Source organism: Temnothorax longispinosus, chromosome 6, assembly GCF_030848805.1.
Source record: "Temnothorax longispinosus isolate EJ_2023e chromosome 6, Tlon_JGU_v1, whole genome shotgun sequence".
Lineage (NCBI taxonomy): Eukaryota > Metazoa > Arthropoda > Insecta > Hymenoptera > Formicidae > Temnothorax > Temnothorax longispinosus.
In genome coordinates, this window is record NC_092363.1 from 11,771,104 (window position 1) to 11,795,888 (window position 24,785).

The 24,785-nt window shown below is 37.7% G+C and overlaps 1 protein-coding gene across 3 annotated transcripts in view; it reads right to left on the reverse strand.

Moving 5' to 3' along the window:
- LOC139814922 (sodium channel protein Nach) overlaps positions 1 to 24,785 on the reverse strand; it is a 364,065-nt gene that overhangs the window by 261,822 nt on the left and 77,458 nt on the right. For all 3 annotated transcript variants that reach the window (XM_071781444.1, XM_071781445.1, XM_071781446.1), the window contains 2 exons: positions 16,295 to 16,501; positions 15,986 to 16,151 (listed from right to left, as the gene is read on the reverse strand). In XM_071781444.1, coding sequence (XP_071637545.1) covers positions 15,986 to 16,151; positions 16,295 to 16,501 — 373 coding nt within the window. The remainder of the gene's footprint in view (positions 1 to 15,985; positions 16,152 to 16,294; positions 16,502 to 24,785) is intronic.

Consider the following 24,785-nt stretch of genomic DNA (forward strand, 5'->3'; position numbering starts at 1 on the left):
GTCCCGACAGGTTCGATGCGTCATCGACAATAAAAAACACAAAAAACACGCTACTACGTGCCCTATCGAGTTAGTCTTACCATTGTGCGCCGCCTAGCGGCGCGTCGTTGCGAACGAGGCCCCCGCGGCGCGACCGCGACCGCGACGCGGCTCCCGCGGACCCTCGCGCGGCCCCCGCGGCGCGACCGCGACCGCGACCGCGAACGCGGACTTCCCCTCCCGCGGACCCGCGGCGCGGGTGAGTCATCCCCGGTGAGTCATCCCGGTGAGTCATCCCGGTGACTCATCCCGGTGGTATGTCAAGGTCAACTCCCTCTCCCCCGCGAAATCCGATACCCTTGTGTAACCCGATACCCTTGTGTAACCCGATACCCCTGTGTAACCCGATACCCCTGTGTAACCCGATACCACGCTCCTCCCCCCCCCCCCTCACCCCCCCGCGAAATCCGATACCCCCCTTTTCCTCACCCCCCCTCGGAGCTCCCGGAGTGGAATCGGCCTATATACACTACTTATATATATGTCAGACGTATTTTTTGGGACACCCTATTTTTTTAATTGCAAACCATGTTAGATAATCCCCCGAACTTTGGAAAAGTGTTCTTTTTTAAAATAAAGCAATATTTTGGGTGTTAAAACATTTTTTATACTCAACGTTTACTATGAGGACTCATGAATGTAACGTATTTTCCTAGGACATGTCCTCGAATTATACTTTAAACAGACTATTCGTCAGTTAAAGTTAGGTGTCCCGAAATAATACGTTCAAATTTTACGTAATTTATTTATTGTAAGCTTACTTCGAGGTCATCATATAAAAGATGTCTCGAAATAATACGTTCAAATTTTACGTAGTTTATATATCGTAAGCTTACTTCGAGGACATCATATAAAAGATGACCTCGAAGTAAGCTCATGATATATAAACTACGTAAAATTTGAACGTATTATTTCGGGACACCTAACTTTAATTGTCGAATAGTATCTTTAAAGTATCGAGCATCGAGGACATGTCCTAGGAAAATATATTACATTCATAAGTCCTTGTAACAAACGTTGAGTATAAAAAATGTTTTATCACCCAAAATATTGCTTTATTTAAAAAAAAAGCAATTATCCAAAGTTTGGTCTAACTTAAAGTTTAAGTTAAGACTATCGCACACAAAAAAAACAGCTGCATAGCATAAGACCGCCTGGGCCAATAAGCATCTTATGTAAATTAATGGTGACTTTGTGCTGGATGCTCATTGGTTTAACGGTCTCATGCTATGTTTATACAGCCTATGCAATTTTGTGTGCGATAGCCCTTAGAGGTAAGGGACCCCGCACTAAACCACGTGATTTTGGGCCCTGGTGAAAATGGCTGAATTTTTAACATGTTGTACCTTTTAAGTCACTGAACAAATATTTCTTCAGGCAAAATGTCAAAAAATGGACAGTTTCAGCGTTTCAACCCTTAGAAGCTTTAGGTCAGACCAGCAAAGATATCACTTTCGGATCAATGCGGTTACTGTTATAAGGGAAAAATATAAATTTTTGGTGAACAAAATAATTAAAAAGTAATTTGTTTATGATAGTATTGTTTAAACAATATAATAGTATTGTTTAAACAATTTGAAAACGTCATTGTTTACAGGAACGATTCGGAGTGCTTTTTGTACGTGAGTCCCCTTACCCCTCACGATTCGGGGTGCTTTCTGTACGTGAGTCCCCTTGCCTCTCACGATTCGGGGTGTTTTTTGTACATGAGTCCCCTTGCCTCTCACGATTCGGGGTGCTTTCTGTACATGAGTCCCCTTGCCCTTCACGATTGGGGTGTTTTTTGTACATGAGTCCCCTTGCCTCTCATGATTCGGGGTGCTTTCTGTACGTGAGTCCCCTTGCCTCTCACGACTCATAAATCTCGCTCATTTATTCACCTAGTTTCATAGCATCATTTGGATTGATAGACTGCGCTCTATGAGCTGCATCCAAAATGTTATTTTTACAACAATAATTGGTTCGGGGTGCTTTCTGTACATGAGTCCCCTTGCCTCTCATGATTCGGGGTGCTTTCTGTACGTGAGTCCCTTTGTCCCTCACGATTCGGGGTGCTTTCTGTACGTGAGTCCCCTTGCCCGTCACGATTCGAGATGCTATATAGCGCATTATTTGTTGTAAAATTAGCAATAAACAAATGGCTGATAGTGAAACCTATTCCAGTAGCCTGACCCTTATGAAAAAAAGCCACCGATCGCGCGCGAAACGTTGCGGCCGTCGGCCTTGAGCGGTAGTGGAGGAATAGGAGGCGTTGCCTCAGAAATCGGACCGAAAAGTTTAAATAATTCCTAGCACTGCATTACGGCATTGTACGTGCGCTCGCCCTTATATGCAAGAGCGGCAAATATTTGGATTTTACTTATGCCTTTTGGTTATAATAGTGATAAATATATGCTGTATATTATAATTGCGCTTATGCCAAGGCTGGAATTGTAATCGAACGAGTTTGTAAAAAAATAATTTATTGTATACTCCTATTATATTTCATCATTATGGCTTTCAGAAATCGAATGTCGTGTTACATATGTAACGTAGCATTTGATCTAGCGCGAATGGCGCGAATAGTTGATGATGATAATGCAAACAAACGAGACATTGCTATTCATAAACGTGACGAAAATGATCATCCACCACTTGCTGTTACAAATGTCACTAGAATCTGTATAAATTATAATCGTTCAGTTCTTAATGAAATAGCAAGTATCCTACGTGATCCTACTTGCTTAAAGTTGAACGTTTTGAAACAAAAAGCAAATCATGCTTGTGATATATGTCACGTTGACCGCAATACGCACAGACTGTCTATTGAATGTAGAGTTAAAATTTTTGTTCCTACAAACATTTATGTACCTCCTAACGTAAGATCTTGCGCGCATCACTTGGATGAAAATGGATTTTTCTTACAAGTTTTACTCCCTGACTTACAGTCTATTAATAGACCTTATGTTATACAAGGATAAGAGTTGCAAATATTTTTGCAGCAACTAAAAAACATGGCTATTAATCAAGGGAGGTATGAAGATGAGAATTATTTTTCAGACAACGAATTTCAATGCATTGCTCCTATAACAAAGGAACAATTTCGCGAGTTGTTTACATTTTGCGATCGAGTAGCTCAAACTGGAGGTCACAGATATGTAACTAAGAGAGATTTGTTGACCTTTTTGTGCAAGTTACGACAAGGGCTATCAAACGAATTTCTGAAGGTAATATTCAATTATTCGAGTAGACAGGCTGTAAGTCTGGCCATAAGTATAGTTAGACAATCTTTAATGCAACGATTTGTACCTAGCAATATTGGATTTCAGGCTATTACGAGAGAAGACTGCATAGCTAGGCACGTTATGGAATTTACTAACGCACTGTATAATCCAGAGCCGAATGTGCCTAGAGCTATCGCTTACATCGATGGTACTTACTCGTATATCCCTAAGAGTAGTAACTTCCGAGTTTTACGGCAATCTTATTGCGTTCACAAAGGCCGACACTTACAAGGGAACCTCGCGAAGTGGAAAATTCTGATTTTAATGAAACTTTCCACACATGTAGGGGGAGTAAAAAGATGAATTTAGATATTTTTTGTAGCGGCCCAAAAACGGTTTTAAGGGGTGAAACCACCTCTCATATGTAGAGCGGTTTTTTGCTTTTCTCGATATATTTCGAAAAGTATTCGAGATATAAAAAAATGTTTCAAATAAAAGTTTTATGGTAAAATGTCCTCTATTCAACAACATTAATATAATATTTTTTAAAAATAATTTTTTAAACAAAATATTTTTTTCAAAATTTTATTAATGTGGTTAAATAGAGATGTTTTTACCATAAAACTTTTATTTAAAACACTTTTTTATATCTCGAATACTTTTCGAAATATATCGAGAAAAGCAAAAAACCGCTCTACATATGAGAGGTGGTTTCACCCCTTAAAACCGTTTTTGGACTGCTACAAAAAATATCTAAATTTATCTTTTTACTCCCCCTACATGTGTGGAAAGTTTCATTAAAATCAGAATTTTCCACTTCGCGAGGTTCCCTTGTTAGTAAAATCTGCTTTGGTTGTTGCTCCAGACGGATATATCCTTGCAATTCAAGGTCCCTACTTTTCGGACTCCCGAAATAACGATGCTGCAATGCTGCGCAATGAATACGAAAAGGATGTTGATTCTATGAGAGAATGGTTTCAAGATAGAGATACTTTTATATTAGACCGTGGATATCGCGATGCTACGTCATGGCTTGAACGCGTAGGCATTCATAATAAAATGCCAGCTCTTCTTCAACGGGGGCAGAGTCAACTATCAACAGAAGAAGCAAATGAATCGCGTTTAATCACAAAAACAAGATGGATAGTTGAAGCAAGAAACGGTCACATAAAATCTATGTTTAAATTCTTTGCTCAAATAATTAATGTACCGCATATATACAATCTTGGTGACTTTTATCGAATTGCTGGAACGATAATAAACAGATATCATTCTCTTATTCATATAAAAAAGGCCAATGCGCAACTAGCGAGAGAAATGTTAGAGAAATCCCAAACTGTGTTAATATTGTGCAAGCGCGAGGGGAAGCGGACAATCTTCGTAACAGAAATGGACGATGAAAAAAACTTAACCAACATCACGTGCTTAACTTTCCTCGTCTTACCTTAGATTATCTGCGAGACCTAACGGCAGGTGTATATCAAGTTCACTTGGCACCTTCTTACATACAGGATAAGATTCAACGAGACAAACAAGAAGAGTTTCAGTTAGATGAACTCATTGACGAACCTGGTTTTTTAAGAGTCAGACTATATTCTAAATTTCGCAATGCTGCAGAATATCAGTTATGGATAGCATACGACAGCATTGAAGAGAATGAACACGATAATGATATTCATGACAACATTATTCATGGATACCACTGTATTTGTAAAACAGGTGCTAGGAGTATTGGCTCGTGTGCTCATGTTGCTAGTGTATTATGGTTTCTTGGATACGCACGTCATGAACCAAATGTTTTGTATCCTGCTACGTCTCTACTAAATAATATTTTGGATGCGGCTCATAGAGCGCAGCCTATCAATCTAAATGATGCTATGGAACTAAGTGAATAGATGAGCGAGATTTATGAGTCGTGAGAGGCAAGGGGACTCACGTACAGAAAGCATCCCGAGTCGTGAGAGGCAAGGGGACTCATGTACAAAAAACACCCCAATCGTGAGGGGCAAGGGGACTCACGTACAAAAAGCACCCCGAATCGTTCCTGTAAACAATGACGTTTTCAAATTGTTTAAATTGTTTAAAATTATCATATTGTTTAAACAATACTATTATAAACAAATTACTTTTTAATTAATCTGTTCACTAAAAATTCATATTGTTCCCTTATAACAGTAACCGCATTGTTTAGGATTGACTAACAATTTTATTGTCAGATGTTCATAATTCTAGTTTCATGTTATAAGTAGCGTGTAACGACTTCGAGTCAAATTTATGTTTCCTTTAGTCAAGCGTTTCGCCTAAGTACATATTTATTGTTCGGCAAAGCGTCTCGTCTATGTATATTGCCGTGCTGGCCGCGTGGACCCGTTCATCTTGACACGTTCGCGGAGCGTGACACGTGCGATCGCGGAATCAACCAATAAGGGCATCGCGCCGTTTTCTCTCGTGTTGGAAATCAGAGCCAGCAGGCAGTCTGGTCTGTACGTCTCAAGAGATCACTCTCTGCGCTGAAATCGCATACGACCGATCGAATTCAGTCCCAGCTAGCCTGCGTGAAATCGAAGCAAGTGTCGCGGGAACGTTGTAATCGCCACGAACTGCTAATTAAAAATGGAGTAACCAAAGTTCTAAACCGGTGCATTATTTTGCCCTACGAGTGTGCTTCAGCCAGATCTGAATCTGGACTTCCTCGCTCCTCGCTCCTTGCTTCATTACGCTTTTGCACTTTCTCGCTTCCGCCTGTTATCCCTCTCGTTCTCTCTGAACGATCCCGGCAACCTCAGCTCGGCGTGAAAATCTGCTCCGCGCCCGAACACGCATTGATCCGAAAGTGATATCTTTGCTGGTCTGACCTCAAGCTTTTAAGGGTTAAAACGCTGAAACTGTCCATTTTTTTGACATTTTGCCTGAGGAAATATTTGTTCAGTGACTCATAAGGTACAACATATTAAAAATTCAGCCATTTTCACCGGGGCTCAAAATCACGTGGTTTAGTGCGGGGTCCCACTCCGGCGTATGGGGTAGACATGGAAATTTGACCGACACTTAACATGTTAATACGTCGAAGCAAATGTAGATACACAAATAGATGAGTCAGCTGTTCTCACAAGAAGTAAAAATTCGGAAAAAGGAGGCTCAATTTTTACTTCTGCATAGAGCGGTGCGAGAAGATCGCAACGAGAAAGAGTAAATTATGCAACTGAGTAGTCAGGTAAATATTGAGCTCGCAATAAATCGAGGTTAATTTGGAACTCAGAGAATTTGACCATCTGCTTTTGCAAAAATTGTATTTGAGATTCAAAGAATAAATTCTGATTTATAAGGATTTTTGTCTATTATTTTACGTTTATGCCTTATGCCTATTGCAAATTATTTTTTCTGAAAAAGAACTATGCCTTTTTTGCACCAATTTATTTGTCTCATCATTCTGTGTATATAAATATTACCGTAAGATTATCGAAAACTAAATATGTTACGAGATATTTTGTATTTTATATCAAAATATGTCAGATTAAGATATAAAATATCTCGTAAACTATTAAACCTTTAGTTATTTTACTCTTATAACTATTCATACAAAAATTAGAAGGAATCTATTTACATAAAATACAATTAAGATAGTTCTATTTAAAAAAATTAAATTAATCTTGAAATAATTTTAAAAAGTGCTTACTCAAGGACAATTCAAATTTTTTTCTAAAATCCCGTTTTTACCGAGATATTTCGATGCGAAAGTTAAAACGGGACACTCTGTATATATTTAATTGAAAAAAAGTTTAAATTAGACTTAAGATTTATTGAACAGTAGATTATCTATAAATTATATATAAAACGCATACAATGAGGTCACCTTAATATAAATATTTGAAGTATTTTTAAGATCAATATTTTCACTGTCTAAAACTTATTCATCCACAGAAATTTATTTACATTTATATTATCTAAAATTATTATATTAATCAAGAGACACGGCAGTGTCTCGCGCCAAGTACACGCGGAGCGAGACCGACCGTGACTCTTTTACGCGACGCGACGAGTTGCGAGTACTCGCGATGTTGAGATCTCGATAACGAGTGAACGGATCAAGTTCTAAGTAGGCTTGATCGATAGCTTGGGGTCGAATTAGGGGAGGGGTTCTTTTTTGTTAAAGACACGAGATCTCGATCCAGTTTCTTGGATCAAAATATTGAACATTGAATATTGTTATGACAACAACGTATGTCAATCGGACAGTAAATAAGTCCCTATAAATTGTCCGCAAGTTCGCTTAAAATACTAAAATAGGAACCATCAAGATACTCAGTGTCTTTATTGGAATTAATGCCATTCTTTTGCTCCTTTATGTGTATCATTTCCGAAATGAGTCGCTTGTAATAATTCGTCTCAAAGTCTAAAATTTCAGGATTGTTCCAATTAAATGTGTGATCAGAACTCAACATATGCTCCGTTATAACTGAATGTCTTGATGGATCTAATTTATAATTGTTTTTGTGATCGTTGATTCTTGTTCTTAGTTGCCGTTTGGTTTGCCCCACATAAGAAGCATTACAATCATTGCAGTTAATTTTATAGATAACATTATTGTTCGAACACAATGCATTAATATCTTTTTCTCGTCACCGGGCCGAAAGTGACAACTTTCATCCCGCTACGCGGGATGAAGTTGTCGCGTTTCGGCTCCGTCGAGGAGAAAAATCGTATACACACCACGGGCAGTAAATAAGGAAGCCTCAGATCACATGTTTGTCGTCCTCGGCTCCGCCTCGGACGACAATTACATGTGATCTGAGACCTTCCTTATTTTACTGCCCTAGGTGTGTAATATACTATTTGTGTTTTTATGAATTTATTTAATTTGTTAAGAACTCTATACCCTATTATGTGTGCTTTTTTGTCGAAAAGATGAGCTGTATTTTCGGAAATATTGTTTATAAACGGCATTACAATAATTTTTCTTCTATTATCAATCGCGTCATTTTCTTCCACCTCATTTTTATCGCACACTTTATGATTCAGTTTACCGTTGATTAATATGTTCATTCTTATATTGATTCTTTTGAAAATTAAATCTAAAGGATAACCATTGTTTCTCAATATATTAATACACAATTTTATATTCTTGGACTGGAAAACAGGGTGGGATAGTAATAAGGCTCTATCGACTAACCCATATATCGTGCCGATTTTATGGCACTCAGGATGATTCGAATAAAAAGACAAATATCTGCCTGAAAATGTATCCTTGTGATACCAGTCCAAGATAACAGTGTCATTAATTATGTGCAGTTGCAGATCTAAAAAGCTTAAAGTACGGTTCTTTTCAAATTCAGTAGTGAACTTCAATCTTTCGTGATAGTTATTGAATTTGTCTAAGATGTATTGCGCTTTGTCACGTGGAACCGGCAATATTATATCGTCGACATACCGGTAATAAAAAGATAAATTGAAATCAATAGATTCTAGTATTGTTTCCTCTAAATCTTGCATTACCAAATCAGCTATAATCGGGGATAACGGAGATCCCATAGGAGTGCCAAATGTTTATTTATATGTTACATTATTGAATGTAAAGTACGTGGATGACAATATGAACTCTATGGCCCTTAGAAACTCTTTTTTTGGGATTTTGGTGCCTTTTTTAATATGTGTCCACCTCTTTTTTATACTCTCCAATGTAAGATTTAGAAGAATATTTGTGAAGAGTGAAGTCGCATCTAAAGATATGAGTATATCCGAATTGGAGATTTTCATTCCGGAGAGCGCACCATATAAGTCAAAGCTATTATTAACATGACTTCTTGTTTTTGGTATTGTGTCATAGATAATCTTATGTAGGAAACTGGCAAGGGAATGTAAAGCTGTGTTAATCGAGGAAACAATTATTCTAAACGGGTGATTTTGTTTGTGGATTTTAGGAAGGGCATACCCTTTAGGTAATGGTGTGTCACTAGAACGCATTCTATAATAATCTTGTTTAGAAATATACTCTTTGTTGAACCAAATTTTAAGTAAATTGTTGCAATTGTTCTCAACTTGTTTAGCAGGGTTCTTTTTCACAATTGTGTAAGTGCTTTCATCTTTTAACATTTCCTCTGTTTTTTGAATGTAATGATCTTTGTTCATAGCAACTGTAATGTTGCCTTTGTCTGCCCGTGTAAAAATAATGTCGGGATTATTTTTGCCCAGTGCTCTGGAAGAATCAATATAAGAATGAACATATTAATCAACGGTAAACTGAATCATAAAGTGTGCGATAAAAATGAGGTGGAAGAAAATGACGCGATTGATAATAGAAGAAAAATTATTGTAATGCCGTTTATAAACAATATTTCCGAAAAAACAGCTCATCTTTTCGACAAAAAAGCACACATAATAGGGTATAGAGTTCTTAACAAATTAAATAAATTCATAAAAACACAAAAAGATATTAATGCATTGTGTTCGAACAATAATGTTATCTAAAAAATTAACTGCAATGATTGTAATGCTTCTTATGTGGGGCAAACCAAACGGCAACTAAGAACAAGAATCAACGAACACAAAAACAATTATAAATTGGATCCATCAAGACATTCAGTTATAACGGAGCATATGTTGAGTTCTGATCACACATTTAATTGGAACAATCCTGAAATTTTAGACTTTGAGACGAATTATTACAAGCGACTCATTTCGGAAATGATACACATAAAGGAGCAAAAGAATGGCATTAATTCCAATAAAGACACTGAGTATCTTGATGGTTCCTATTTTAGTATTTTAAGCGAACTTGCGGACAATTCATAGGGACTTATTTACTGTCCGATTGACATACGTTGTTGTCAGTCGATTGCGAGACAGCGATAATGCTCATTGCAGTCACACATAGGATTCAAAACAGTACGGTACTTAAAATCATTATAACGATATTCCTCATTATTATTAGTACGTATAATTCTAACATTCGCATTTATTGTCTCTCACACGTTTTACATTACGGTCAAAAACATATGTCTACATTTATTTCCGTTGTTACAGCTCAAACGCATATTTTAATTTTTATCTGTTGACTCGCTATGGTTGACGTGCAGACTTCGCTGACTTGACTCGATTAATTCCCATTGTCGACTGTGGAATAAATCATGGACCCCTTCGGACATTTAAGCAAGTTTTTTAATAATGCGTTTCTATTCCGTTTTTACGTATTTAACAAGATCAAGATTATACTCGTTTACTCATCTTCTGACTTAAAACCGTTTGTATATTGATTGCGACTTTGCATATTGTTACCGTACTTATTTGGATGTAGAAATGTACGATTCGTGACTATTTTGTTTATTTAATGTAATTAAATTGTGGCTGAGGAAGGCACGGTGTTGCCGAAACGTCCCCATCTTAATTGTTAATAATACATAATTTTCATTTTCAACATCCTTGCTGCATGGCCGTTAACCTTATCTCTTTATTATATATACGAGCCTGTTTTCTGTATTATATATATATATATATATATATGTTACAGTTAAAACCAGAAATCCGTCAAAACCCGAATTTACTGGTAAATTCTAGTTTTAACTAATTGTAAGCTCTTTCGGTAATTCGCGTTCTAACTGAAAGAATTTAGTTATTAAAACTAGAATTGACTGAATGCTTTAGTACATTCGCGTTTTAACTGAAATAATTCAGTTAAAAGTAGAATTAATTGACCGCTTTAGTAAATTCGCGTTTTAACTAAAATAATTTAGTTAAAACTAGAATTGACTGATTGCTCTTAGTGAATTCGCGTTCTAACGTGTCGCCGACGCGCTTGTCAATTGTCTAATACGTGCAGTCGTGCAAGTCAGTACAGTTGTGGACGGTGTTCATCGTCCACAACGCGATGTGTGCATTTGAGAAACGTCTATGACGCGTTCTGCATAACTTGCATGTACTTTAAGTTATAAAACGAGGTCTACGCTGCCTAACGGAGGGGTGGGTGCCGAAGGCCCCCCTTGCACCCCCCCGCGTGTGTGTGTGTGTGTGTGACGCCCTTTAAAAGTATTTAAGTGTTTAAAGCGCGTCAACTAACCTATGTAGGTTAGTTACGCGCTTTAAACAGTTAAAAACTTTTAAAGCGCGTCACTAACCTACATAGGTTAGTTGACGCGCTTTAAACACTTAAATACTTTTAAAGCGCGTCACTAACCTACATGGGTTAGTTGACGCGCTTTGAACACTTAAATACTTTTAAAGCGCGTCACTCACACACACACACACACACACACACACACACACACACACACACACACGCGCGCGCGCGCGCGCGCGCGCGGGGGGGGATGCAAGGGGGGCCTTCGGCCTCCCTCCCGCACCCACCTCTGCCGGTAGGCAGCGTGGACCTTGCTTTATAACTTAAAGTACATGCAAGTTATGCAGAACGCGTCGTGGACGTTTCTCAAATGCACACATAACGTTGTGGATGTTTTTTTCGCTCACTGAGCGATTTCGGTGTTTGGGCGTAACACATGTATCATGTATGTATAGCATTGCCGATTAAGGGATTTCGCGTTTTGACTGTAAGAGAAACACGTTAGACCGCGAATTTACTAAAGCAGTTGGTTAATTCTAGTTTTAACTAAATGTTTTCAGTTAGAACGCAAATATACTAAAGCACTCGGTCAATTCTAGTTTTGACTAACTTATTTCAGTTAGAACGCGAATTGCCAAGCTGGCTTAGTTAAAACTAGAATTTACCAGTAAATTCGGGTTTTGACGGATTTCGGATTTTAACTGTAACATATATATATATATATATATATATATATAATATATATATAATATATATATCATACTATTATATAAAACCCGACTGTTTGTCTGTCCGTCTGTCCGTCTGTCCGTCCGTCTGTCCGCGAACTACTCATTCGTTAATATACAATATTCTCTCTTTGTAATTGGCGCAATTTAAAAATTTCATACATTTTTTTTTAAATAGATATGAGTTGGATTGAATAAGAATGAGGTAACGCAATTTTGTGATCTAATAATTTTCTTAAGAAAAATTAAAGCTACTACCACTTGGGTTAGAATAGAAAAACTCTTGAATAGGAATACATACAAAGATATATGTACCATTTGGGTTTTAATTTTTTTGGAATAACGGTACTACTTACTTGGGTTATTTCAAGATAACAACATACACTATACGTGTACTTGGCGTTTTTTTTTACCTTTTTGAAAAAGGTAATTTTTACTGATACCTTTACACGTAGAATAATAAATGGAATCGAATAATAATATTAATTTCTACATTTGCAATTTTGTAAAATTAAATGCGTCTACAAGATGCAAAAAAAATTTTTAAATAATTTTTTCTGTTTTTTTTTTACAACAATCGGTTTTTTTCATTATTTTACGTATAAAAGTATCAAGGTAAAGTCATCGAAAAATGAATATTCTACGAGATATTTTATATTAAAAATATCTGAAAAAATGGTGCAAGTAGAAACTTGCACATTGCTTCCTCATAGTTTTTAAGTGTGCAAATAGAAACTTGCACATTGCTTCCTTACAATTTTTAAGTGTGCAAGTAGATATATGCACATTGCTTCCTCATAGTTTTTAAGTGTGTAAGTAGAAACCTGCACATTGCTTTAGTTTTTAAGTGGGCAAGTAGAAACTTCCTTACAATTTTTAAGTATGCAAATTATAAATTTGCACATTATTTCATAGTTTCTAAGTGTGCAAGTAGAAATCTGCACATTGCTTACTTATAGTTTTTAAGTGTGCAAGTAGAAACCTTCATTCACAAAGCTCTTCTATGAGGAAGCTTTTATTTTATTCGATGCATAATTATTAGTATTTATTTATTTGTTTTGGCTTCCTCATAGAGGAAGCTTTGTGAGCGAAGGTTTCTACTTGCACACTTAAAAACTATGAAACAATGTGCAAATTTATAATTTGCATACTTAAAAATTGTAAGGAAGTTTCTACTTGCCTACTTAAAAACTAAAACAATGTGCAGGTTTCTACTTGCACATTTAAAAACTATGAGGAAGCAATGTGCATGTATCTACTTGCACACTTAAAAATTGTAAGGAAGCAATGTGCAAGTTTCTACTTGCACCATTTTTTTATTGTGATAAGTTTTATTGTTCAACCCAACTTTATATGCGATTAAAGGTCCATATGCGAAGTCTATATATGGACCTATATATGTAGCCTGAACTCTCAAAGTCAACATCGATTTATTTTGGTTTTTTGTTAGTTATCAAAGCCATTATAGTGCGACTAGTCATTTCACTTGTGTGTCGTGTGCGCGATCTCTTTTAATAAAGAAATCAATTTCGAACGTACAAGTAGTTATTTCCGCGAGAGCGCGAGTATGAGCGTGAGTGTGTAAGTGTTGTATGAAAAGCTGCGGATGTTACGCCGGCCCGAACGTAACATTTATTTAACAGTACAAGGCTAATAGAACGTACATTTTTTTTAAACAGAAATCGGAAACCTCTTTACTATTAGCAATTTTTTTAATTCTATTACATTTTTTAGTTTTTTCTGATCTTATTTCATATATAATTTTTTAAGATTCGGTCAATTATTTTCCGAAAAATTGGAAAAATTTCGGAACTGGTTTCCAAAATTCGGTAATGAAAAATTATATACTTTATGGCAATTTCCGGAAAGTGTTCTACCCCTACTTCATATATAATTCTTTAAAATTCGGTCTATTAACGAATAACTTGTACATTTTTTACGCAAAAATCGGTAATCCCTTCACTAATTATTACCAAATTCAACACCAATTTACCTTTAATGATACTCTATTCATAAAAAAAATTAAGCTCTCAAAATTTGCGAAAATTAGGGCAATCATATAGATTTTTTTGGATAAAAATTGGTAACTCCTTCATAATTAACAATTTTTATTAATTTTATTATATTCTTCAGTTTTTTCTACCCCTATTTCATATATAATTCATATATAATTTAAAATTTAGTTAATCAGTTCTTAAGTTATAGAAATTTTGGTAAATTTGGCTGTTTTTTTTAGATAAAAATCGGTAATCCCTTCATTATTAGCAATTTTTATTAATTCTATTATATTTTTCAGTTTTTTCTACCCCTATTTCATATATAATTCTTTAATATTTCATATATAATTCGTTAAGATTTGGTTGATTTCAAGTTTGAGGTTCAACACCAACCTACCTTTAATGATACTCTACGATTTTTCGACGTTTTCGAACATAAGCAACACATTGACATCGAAAACTCAAAAAACAATTTTTACTTTGGTCTTTTCTACCCCTATTTCATATATAATTCTTTTAAATTCGATTGATTAGACTTAGCTTTATATGCGAGCAAAATTATGGACCTTTGATCGCGTATAAAGCTGGGTCTAATCAACCAAATCTTAACAAATTATATATAAAATAGGGGTAGAAAAGACTGAAAAATATAATAAAATTAGAAATAGATCGATATCTCCAAATTTGCGGAAGTTAGAGCAACCACGGACATTTCTAAAAAAATTCAAAATTTTATTAAAAAAGAACCGCTTTACTGATCATTGCCAAATTCAATCCCAACCTTCCTTACATGATACTCTATCGATTAAAAAAAGATGCACTCCGATATCTAAAAAATTACGGAAGTTAGAGCATTAACGGACAACAGAAGCGTTACATACATACACACACACACACACACACACATACATACACACATACACACGGACATTTTGAACAAAAGTGATTTTTCGACGTTTTAAAACATTCTAAACACTTTACCAAAGATACCTGGAAAAAAATTTTTTCATGAAAACAAAGCTTCCTCTATGAGGAAGCAAAATTTCAAATATCTCAGAAAATTCTTAACGCAAGAAAGCTTTATTATAGTGTTTTGAAAATGTCTCGACAAAGGCTATAAGAATATGCAATAAAAAATGAGGAGTTCATTTTAAGAAAACATCGATCACATTGACCTGGCTTTGAAAAGTTTACCCAAGGTCAAGCCCATATTTTCATCATGTGTTCCTCTCCAAACCATGCAACTTTCGTCTGAAACATTTTTTAATAAAATCTTCGATTGACGAGATAATCGGCTGCATTATTTAAAACGAAACACCCTGTATATATTATAATATTTAAGTTCAATAATTTGGCATTTTAGCTCATAAATCAATGGTTGATGCATAATTAAAAACAAATTGGTGGAGACGAAATTATTATTAAAATTGATAAAGCTAAGTTAGGTTAACCCAATCCTTGTTTCTTTCTAAGGGGGACAGTTAGAAATTGTGTTTATAATAACACAATTTCTGAAATACGAATGGATTTGAATAGGATTCACTTCTTCCCCATGGTAAGAAATTCAATTACCGTTCTTGACTGATACGCGTATTTAAAACATGCACCAATTTGAACTGTTTGCGTGTCACACTAACGTAACTGATCACTACTAACTACAAACAACACTACTCAACATAATGCAACTAGAGACTTCAAGTAACAATTCAGTGAAACGCAAAATTTTCTATGGCACCAGATTCGAAAGAAAAAAATTAGAAGGCATTACTCTCATACCGACCCTCATATACTGATAAATAATAACATCGAATTTAAATATAATAATATTAATATTTACAGTATTAATTTGCCTGTATGTGGCAGTAGTTGTCATTCTTATTAAAGTAATGCTATTGTTCCGTAAAATTTATTCCAGAAGTATGTAGCCATACTATATGCATACGCCTAACAAATGTTTTCTATACATACCATGTTCATTACATTAAGAATAGACAAATGGTTATCATCTATAATATCCTGTAAACGAGTAAGGTTCTTCTGAACGTCATATCCGAATATTCCTGGTAGTAATAATTCATTCATTAGCCGCATTTCTTGAATTAAATATTCTTTCGAGACATTGGCTGGTGTTTTTCTGCAACATAGTAAGGAGAAAAAATGACTTTTATATACGTAGAATTATGCATTACAAATAGTGTAAAGAAAAATTAAATAATTTTGATTTTAAATAATTATTCAGTATGTATATGCACAAAGTCGTAAACGTTAAATACTTACAAATTTTCAACAAATTTTTTAGTCAAATTGTAAGACATACGATTAATATCGCACACCGTTATTGCGGGAAACGGATAATTCCATATTCCATGATGTGTTGACTCGATAACTGTCAAAGTAGGATGGGTATCGTAATAATTCCAAGCCATTTTCATTAAGGCAATGGCGCAACCTAATGCCACGAATACTGTTATCGCCCAAATAATCCTATAATAAATAAATATTGACATCAAGAGACACGGTAATGTCTTGCGCCAACTACACACGCAGCGCAAGACCGCCCCATATATCTTTACGCGAGTACAAGAGTTGCGAGTACCCGAGATTTTGAGTTCGCAATAACGGTTGAACTGATCAAATTCTAAATAGGCTCAATGAATAGCTTAGGTTCAAATTACATAATAACAAAAGTATTTTTATTTCTTTTTCTACGTGCTCTATAAGCGGAGATATTGCGATGCAAAGTCCGAATCTGGAAATTTACATTTAAGGAACGTCATTGCAGAAAATCTTGTTCGGTTTATATTTTTGATACTATATGCGGCGCTAGTATCGTCAACGTGTTTATTACGTTATCGTAATCCAGCAAGTACATAAATTATTATACATCATTCGAGCCAAAATGAGGGAATAAGAACGAGAGAGCGAATGCGAGCGAGAAAGAGCAAGCATCCTACGGATTTAAAGTTACAAAGCGTATCGTAGACGCTCGTCGTGTACGTATTTTTGCGTACGCGATTGCTGCTACGTCCTGTAACGTGGTCAATCGTGATCGTGGTCAATCGGGACCGTGGTCAATCGGGACGTGGTCAATATCAACTTAGTCAATCGGAACCGTGGTCAATATCAATGTGGTCAAATGGGACGCTTGCATGCGGCAGTCAATTGTCGGCCAAGATTCATCAGCCACTACTGGGCCATAACTGGCAAATAACTGGCTACTTGTGACGACCTACGCCACTCTCAAAACGTATCCGCATTTTAACTCGACGGAAGTCTATATTGTTAGCAACTAGTTCGCGACGACGCCGCTAGGCGACGCATGACGTAAAGCGTTTCTCGAGTTTAAAATACATCCAGCCACAATATATAGGGTGTCTCATTTTAAAAAATTTAGACAAACATCTCGAAAAATATGAAAGATACGGAAAAACGTTTCAGACAAAAGTTGTACTGTTTTAAGGGGGACATAAGATGATGACAATGATTTGACTTTGGATGGTTGTTTGAAGGTCACGTGAATGTCACCTTCAATTTCTTAAATGGAACTCCTCATATTATAGTATATTGTTTGAAAGAGCGGATGACATTATCATATACAGCAGCGATGCAAACGAGCTCGCAACAATGATACAAGAACTCAGGGAAGCTTCCCAAGCAGTTGGCCTGAGAATGAACCTCCAGAAGACGAAAATCATGAGCCCCACCAATATACTAGTTAGCATCGATAACCACACTCTCGAGATGGTAGAAGAATACGTGTATCTAGGGCACAAGATCAAGTTAGGAAAAAATAACTAGACAGCTGAAATCACTAGAAGAATCGGCTTGGCGTGGACAGCGTTCGGCAGACTAAGCTACATCCTCCGAGAACCAAAAATCCCAATCAACCTCAAACGGAAAGTGTATGATACGTGCATATTACCAGTTGCGACATATGGACTCGAAACAATCACTCTCACAGCGAACAGCGCAAACCGACTAAGAATCTGTCAGAGGGCAATGGAGCGAGCAATGCTGAAAATCAGCCTGAGGGATAAAATCCGAAACGAAGAGATAAGGAAAAGAACAGGAGTTGCCGACGTGGTTGAACGAGCAAGTAGACAAAAGTGGCAATGGGCGGGACATGTTGCGAGAAGCAACGCCAAATGGACCAAGGTCCTGATGCAATGGAGACCAAGAGAGTCCAAAAGAAGCATTGGCCGACCACAAACAAGATGGCGAGATGACATCCAACGCCACGCAGGAAAGAGGTGGATGCAGACAGCACATGAGAGAAAGACATGGAAGGAAATGGAAGAGGCCTATGTCCAGGAGTGGATGAAAACAGGCTAGAGAAGAAGAAGAAGAAGTTTGAAAGAGCATAAAAAGAAAAAATTTTTGTTCCAAACCAGAGGTCAATACGTTGACCCGTTCGGGAGTTATTTAGGATCAAAAATTGGCTCTTTTGAACTATAATATGAGGTTCCATTTAAGAAATTGAAGGTGACATTTAATTACGTGACCTTCAAAGGACCATCCAAGATGAAATCATTGCCATCATCCGTTTCCCTTGAAACAGTATAACTTTGTCTGAAACGTTTTCCCGTATCATCCATATTTTTTCGAGATATTTGCCTGAATTTTTTAAAATAGGACACCCTGTATAAAGAAACCCCCTGCAAGGCAAAAACTAGAAAAATCTAATATAACTAGAGGAATCCCTTCCCCTATAAAGATACCTTCTGACGCTTGGACGCCTAACGTTTCTCGGCGCTAAGGCGTCCGTCGACTTTTGGCGATTAGTCGTCTTCCGACTCCTGGCGCTCAAACGCCCACCGGCTCATGGCGCTTAGACGCCTGACTCCTGGCGCTCGACGCCCTCCAAGTATTGGCGCCAGGCGCCCCGTGTACCAAGTTCAACGCACCCTGGATAAAACGCCGCGGCTCTTCGAGGAACGATTTCCTCTTCGACTACCCGAGGGCGGATATTTTGCTAAACGGCGAGAAACTCGCCCTATACCTTTGCAGGTCATCGTCTCAAAGAAGAAAAAGCCCGGATCCGACGCCGCGCGGCTACAGAAGTCTAGCAATATCTGTTTTGTTTCTGACACTAGTCCCATTTCCGACGCATTATCACCATTGCGGAAGCCTGGCATTAGTCGCCCTATTCCCGATGCCTCACTGCCACAGAAATCTGGCTCTAGCCGCTTAACTCTTGATGCTAGCTGCCCTATTCTCAGCGTTTTACAACCACAGAACTTAGCATTAGCCGTCCAGGTCTTGGTGCTAGTCGCCCCCATCCCGACAACTTGTTACCGCGGAAGCCTGGCGCTAACCCTTATGAAAATGTGCCCTTGAGTGCTCAATGACGGTCAGTGGGAATGTATGGTTGCCTTACAGTTGCAATGCAAATTATATGGAAAAGTTAATGGAAAATATTGAGTGGCAATAAGATGAATGGGAACGCAATGGCAAGATTCGAATGACAACTTTTTCCATACAGGCGTAATGGAAACTGCTGATGGCTTATGAAGGTTAAAATTTATGTATGGAACTTGCAATGCGAATTATATGGAAAAGTTAATGGAAAATATTGAGTAGCAATAAGATGAATGGAAACGCAATGGCAAGATTCGAATGACAACCTTTTCCATACAGGCGTAATGGCTCATGAAGGATAAAATTTGTATGGAATTTTTCTACCTTCAGCCAATGTTGTTCAGTGTAAATTGTAATGGAAATTCGTCAATGGTAAATGTGGCGGTTTGCGCCACCAGTGGTATGTACATGCATCATCATCACGCCCGCGCGGTAACTGTCTTACCGGCACACAGTGGGGCGAATCTATCAAAAACCGGATATTGGACGAAAAAATGAAAGACGTATAATTCAAATTTTGATGAGATTTTATGTTAATATATATCCTAAACTATAAATAAATGTACTTATAATTGATTTTATCCCTTGTTATTTCCTCAAAATGATCTGATAAAGTATGACATTTTCGTGAATACTGAAATTCTAGTAATTCGATAGGTTACTTTCTAAAGTCTCCGCCGAAAGCATAACTGCGAATATGAGTTAAATGCATATCAGAACTTATTTATTATGGTTCAAAAAACATATTTATTTTAGTTTTATGTCATTTGAGTACTATTATATATTAATAAACATACACGACATATTCGACTATTAAAAAGTTCTTACTTCAATATTCAAACAGGAAGAAAGTTTGTGGATTAGAATAGATTAAGGTTTGCTCTGCGCCATTTGATAGGGCAAAGTGTCTAGTTTTTGGACACATAAGGTTGTTTATCCGCCTTCGTCCGCCTTTTATGAGAAAATTGACGTCGAAGTTCACTCGACATGGTCGAACGTCGTCCATGAATAGCTCAGCGGACGCCGTTCGATCATGTCGAGTGAATATGGACGAAATATCTATTATTTTCTCATAAAAGAGGGACGAAGGGGGACATATAATTTGTTTAAATGTTGCTATTTTGTAATGATTAATTACATCCATATTTTATAACAATTAATTATGTCAATAATATAATAGCGACGAGCGAGGCTCGTTCATCGACTTGTCACGTATTCTGTAAATCCATGGGCCAATAAGATTGCTCTACGTTAAATTATTCGTTCTCCTCGAGGGGGGGAGGAGAGGGCTGAAGAGGGAAGGGGAGGGGAAAGGGGAGGGGGAGGAAATAAAAACAGCGGAGATAAGAACTTTTCGTCAGTCCTTCTATCTCCATTTCTTCCGTCACCCAAGATGAATCGGGCCACGCAAACTAGCCCGAGAACTAGCCCAAGAAAATGCCTGGTGGATGCGGTCACACAAACCAAACGACGAGGAGGTCGACCTTAGTTTAGGCCATATTAAAATACACTGACACTTTAAACACTTATATCTATTGTAAATATATTGTAAATATATTGTTATAATGCTAATGTGTCTTCTTCTTTTCTATCCGTTTGCGATTCACAATCCTTGGGCCAACTCCTACTCGCGCACTTAGTTTGTAAGGTAGATAACAATTAAAGCGCCTACATTACCAATACAGAATAATTCGACATTACACTCGCGGTCAATAGTACCCTCCACCTGAACACATCGCATGTTTTGTCTAGCAGTCATGATGCACAAATAGCTAGACACGATGTGTTCAGCTATTAACTCGAACGCAACTAATTTTAGATGAAAGACATTATTGACCGCGAGTGTACAACGAAGACCAACGCTTGGCCGATGGCTGGCAGCTGTACGTCACCCAACATTGCGTCAGACAGTATGAGTTATGACTGGCTGCCTATAAGTTATATATATGTAGAATAGTACAGTGTTATGACAAAGATGGGGTTTGCAATCCCGCACCGTTTTCAGTCCCGCGGGATTAATGCAAGTTTGTCTTTAATCCCGTGGGATCCCACGAAATTTCGCGATATCTCGTGATATCATTAAAAGAATCAACGGCAAATGCGAGTCAGGCGCGAAACGTGGTGCGCAAATAAAACGAATACGTGTATTTAAAAGTGACGAACGTTTCGGCTCTTCTTTCGAGCCATCTTCAGCGTTTATTAGGAAAAGAAGACTTTTTTATATATTTTTGCAGAACTCGAGGTAGGAAGCTCCTTTTTTGAGGAGATGTTGTGACAAGCAAACTGGTACGCACGGTTACAGTGGACATTTTTACTGTGAAAAAGAAACATATATTTAGTACATTGTTATAAAAGAAACAGAAAGAGAAAGGTGAGAGCTCACCTCAATGTCTGCAGCAGTCAAAGAAGTACAATAATTAAAAAGTCGCAGTAGTCGAAAGATGAATTCGAAGAGTCGCACATTTCGGAAAATAGAAATACAAGTATAAAATAAAGTGTCACATATGTCGGTTGGAAACGAAGTGAGACGGCGGGTCAAAGAGTCGTAGGTCAGAACAAGGATTGATAGTTATAAACAAAATAAGTAACACGACCGGAGACGGGCGAAAATAAAGTTATAAATAATTTATGACGGACAAGTATGCATGGTGTAAACAGTCGGTGTTTGATTGTAAGTTTAAACTATGACGTTGTTGTCTTATGTATAAAACTTCGGAAATAAATCGTTTATGATAATATCTTTCATGATCCAAAGTTTTAACATTATCCCAATAGTAGTAAGTGGGTAGGTATGGGGCGTCAAAACAAACCCCCTCCACCGACCCCTCCGGCGCCAGAAGCGTGGTCAGACGGTCTCCCCACGTGACCTCGGAGCGCTCTGATTGGCTGCCGCGTGAGGGGTGGGGGTAAAATGGAGCGATTTGATTGGATACCCCATACCTACCCAGCGTTTTGATTGGATACCCCATACCTACCCAGCGTCTGATTAGTCCTCCCATCCTTGAGGTGCCTAGTGTCTAGTGACTTTTTTGGGGACTGCACGTGGTGGAAGACTACGAGTCAAAAATGGCGGATTCAAATGGAGCGTTTTGATTGGATACCCCATACCTACCCAGCGTCTGATTGGCTCTCCCGCCTAGGGTGTCTAGTGTCTAGTAAATTTTTTTTGGGTCTGCACGTGGTGGACGACTACGAAACAAAAATGTCGGATTCTAAATAATAACTAAATGGCGCGTTTTTATTGGATACCCCATACCTACCCAGCGTCTGATTGGCTCTCCCGCCTAAAGGCTCTAGCGTCTTTTTGGGCCTGCACGTGGTGGACGACGCTGAAATCACGCGGAAAAATAGCGGAAGAGCCGGCCAGCGCCATTTTGGCGGGAGCACGTGGTAGACGACGCTAAGCTCAAAAAAGGATATGATGCTAAGATGCCGAAAACGGAAAGTGGAATTTTTAAGACCGTTTTGCCTCGAGGGGAGGGGGAAACAAGAACGGACAGGTTCGCTTTGTGACGTGATGGCGTATATGTCGTTTTTAGAGAATAGTTTTCATGATTTATGACCGTGTTTTTAGGACTTGAGTCTGGATAAAGAGTTTTCAAAATAATCAAATACGTGAGTCTTATTTCCTGGGAAAATGAGGGAGTAAAACAGGAACGGACAGGTTCGCTTTATGACGTGGTGCAACTATTTTAACGTAAGAGAAAAAGGAATGAATAAATAGACGGAGGGGGTTGAAGATACAAACAATGTTTATTACATAAAATAATACATTGATACGGGGGAATAAGTATTTCTTTTAATTATTCTTAAAAGTACACGCCTGAACATAACAGCATTCAACGTGAGGTTTTACGCATACGCATTTATTATGAAGAAAAATTTTACGAAATAATTTTACAATCAAACGATCATTGCGTTCGCAATTGTCGCTAAACAGATTAAGAAACTGGCAAAGATTATAACCGCTACACATGAAATATAAAAATACACAACAGTATTATCCGCAAGTTTGAGAGAGCGTTCCTTGTAGCGTCGCGGTGTTCCATCGATGCGTAGTGGAATTCCGACAAAGGCGTAAGAGGAATCTGGAGTCCAAAGGCGGTAGTCCGTAGCTATCGAAATACGTTCCTGCTCCTTGCTCGTTGATGTAAAAAGCGACCCAATGTTGACCGGGTCGATCGTGATCGTCCGTGTTAGCGACGATGGCTGTCGACCTCGTCCACACCCTCGGCAGTCTGTCGGCAGGATTGACGCTCGCATATCTGACACTGAGATGATGCAACGCATGTAAGATTTTTAGCGAGTTCATTTTTTACACAGCGAGGCGGTGATCGCACGAGAGGAATTATTTGTATAATTTCGGAGTTTACCTCTTTTGGAGTTGTCGCACTAGTGTTCTTGGATGGAGACGGATGTATCGGCTCGTTATTGAAGATGTATTCTTTTCTGATGCAGAGGTTGATAATAAGCACACTTGACTTATATAAATCTGTTTAATTGAGCAAAACTCACAGAGAGAAAGATGCTTTTAACGTGCGTAACGTACAAAGGTACAGCCGAATCTAAGAGGTTAGATAGGTGCGGCGCGTAACATAACGAACGACTCGTAACGACCCTAGAGATAATAATTTCAATCGGTAAAGTAGTCGGTAAAGAAGAGGGCTAGAGTCACACAAGCGCGCGCTTAAAACAATGTATCATAAGGACCATTAAAGAAACATTAAAAAAATAAAGCGATAAACTAAATACTATTACAACACTCCCACTATTTAGTTATTCGCGCAACGACAATAGTTTCTTAAGAAAATTAAAACGTACTCGAGCTAGTCCCTTTGTTAAAATGTCGGCTAGTTGATATTCAGTGGGCACATATTTCATTTTAACCCTACCACTTTGAACTTCTTCTCTAATAAAGTTCCACTTATTGTCTATATGTTTAGTACGTTGATGAAATTGAGTACTTTCGCTATATCGAATTGCACCCTGATTGTCACACAATAATACTAAGAAATCTTGATTATCATTTAAGGAATTAATTAATCGTCTTAACCAAATGAGTTCCTGTACTGCTGCTGCAGCCGCAACGTATTCACTTTCTAGCGTCGAAAATGCATTCGCATTCTGCTTCCTCGAAGCCCAAGCCACTGGTCCGCCGCACATCAGCATGATATATCCAGTTGTCGATTTACGATCATCGTGATCTCCGGCCCAATCCGCGTCAGAGTAGCCTGTCAATGTCGTGTCGTCTTTGTTAAACCCATCGTAGATGATTCCTTGTTCGATTGTTCCCTTCAAATATCGAACAATCTGTTTTGCCGCCATCCAGTGTTGAGAGCCCGGATTCTCTTTAAATCGACTTAGCAAATTCACACCGAACGCTATGTCTGGTCGTGTCATGTTGGCTGCG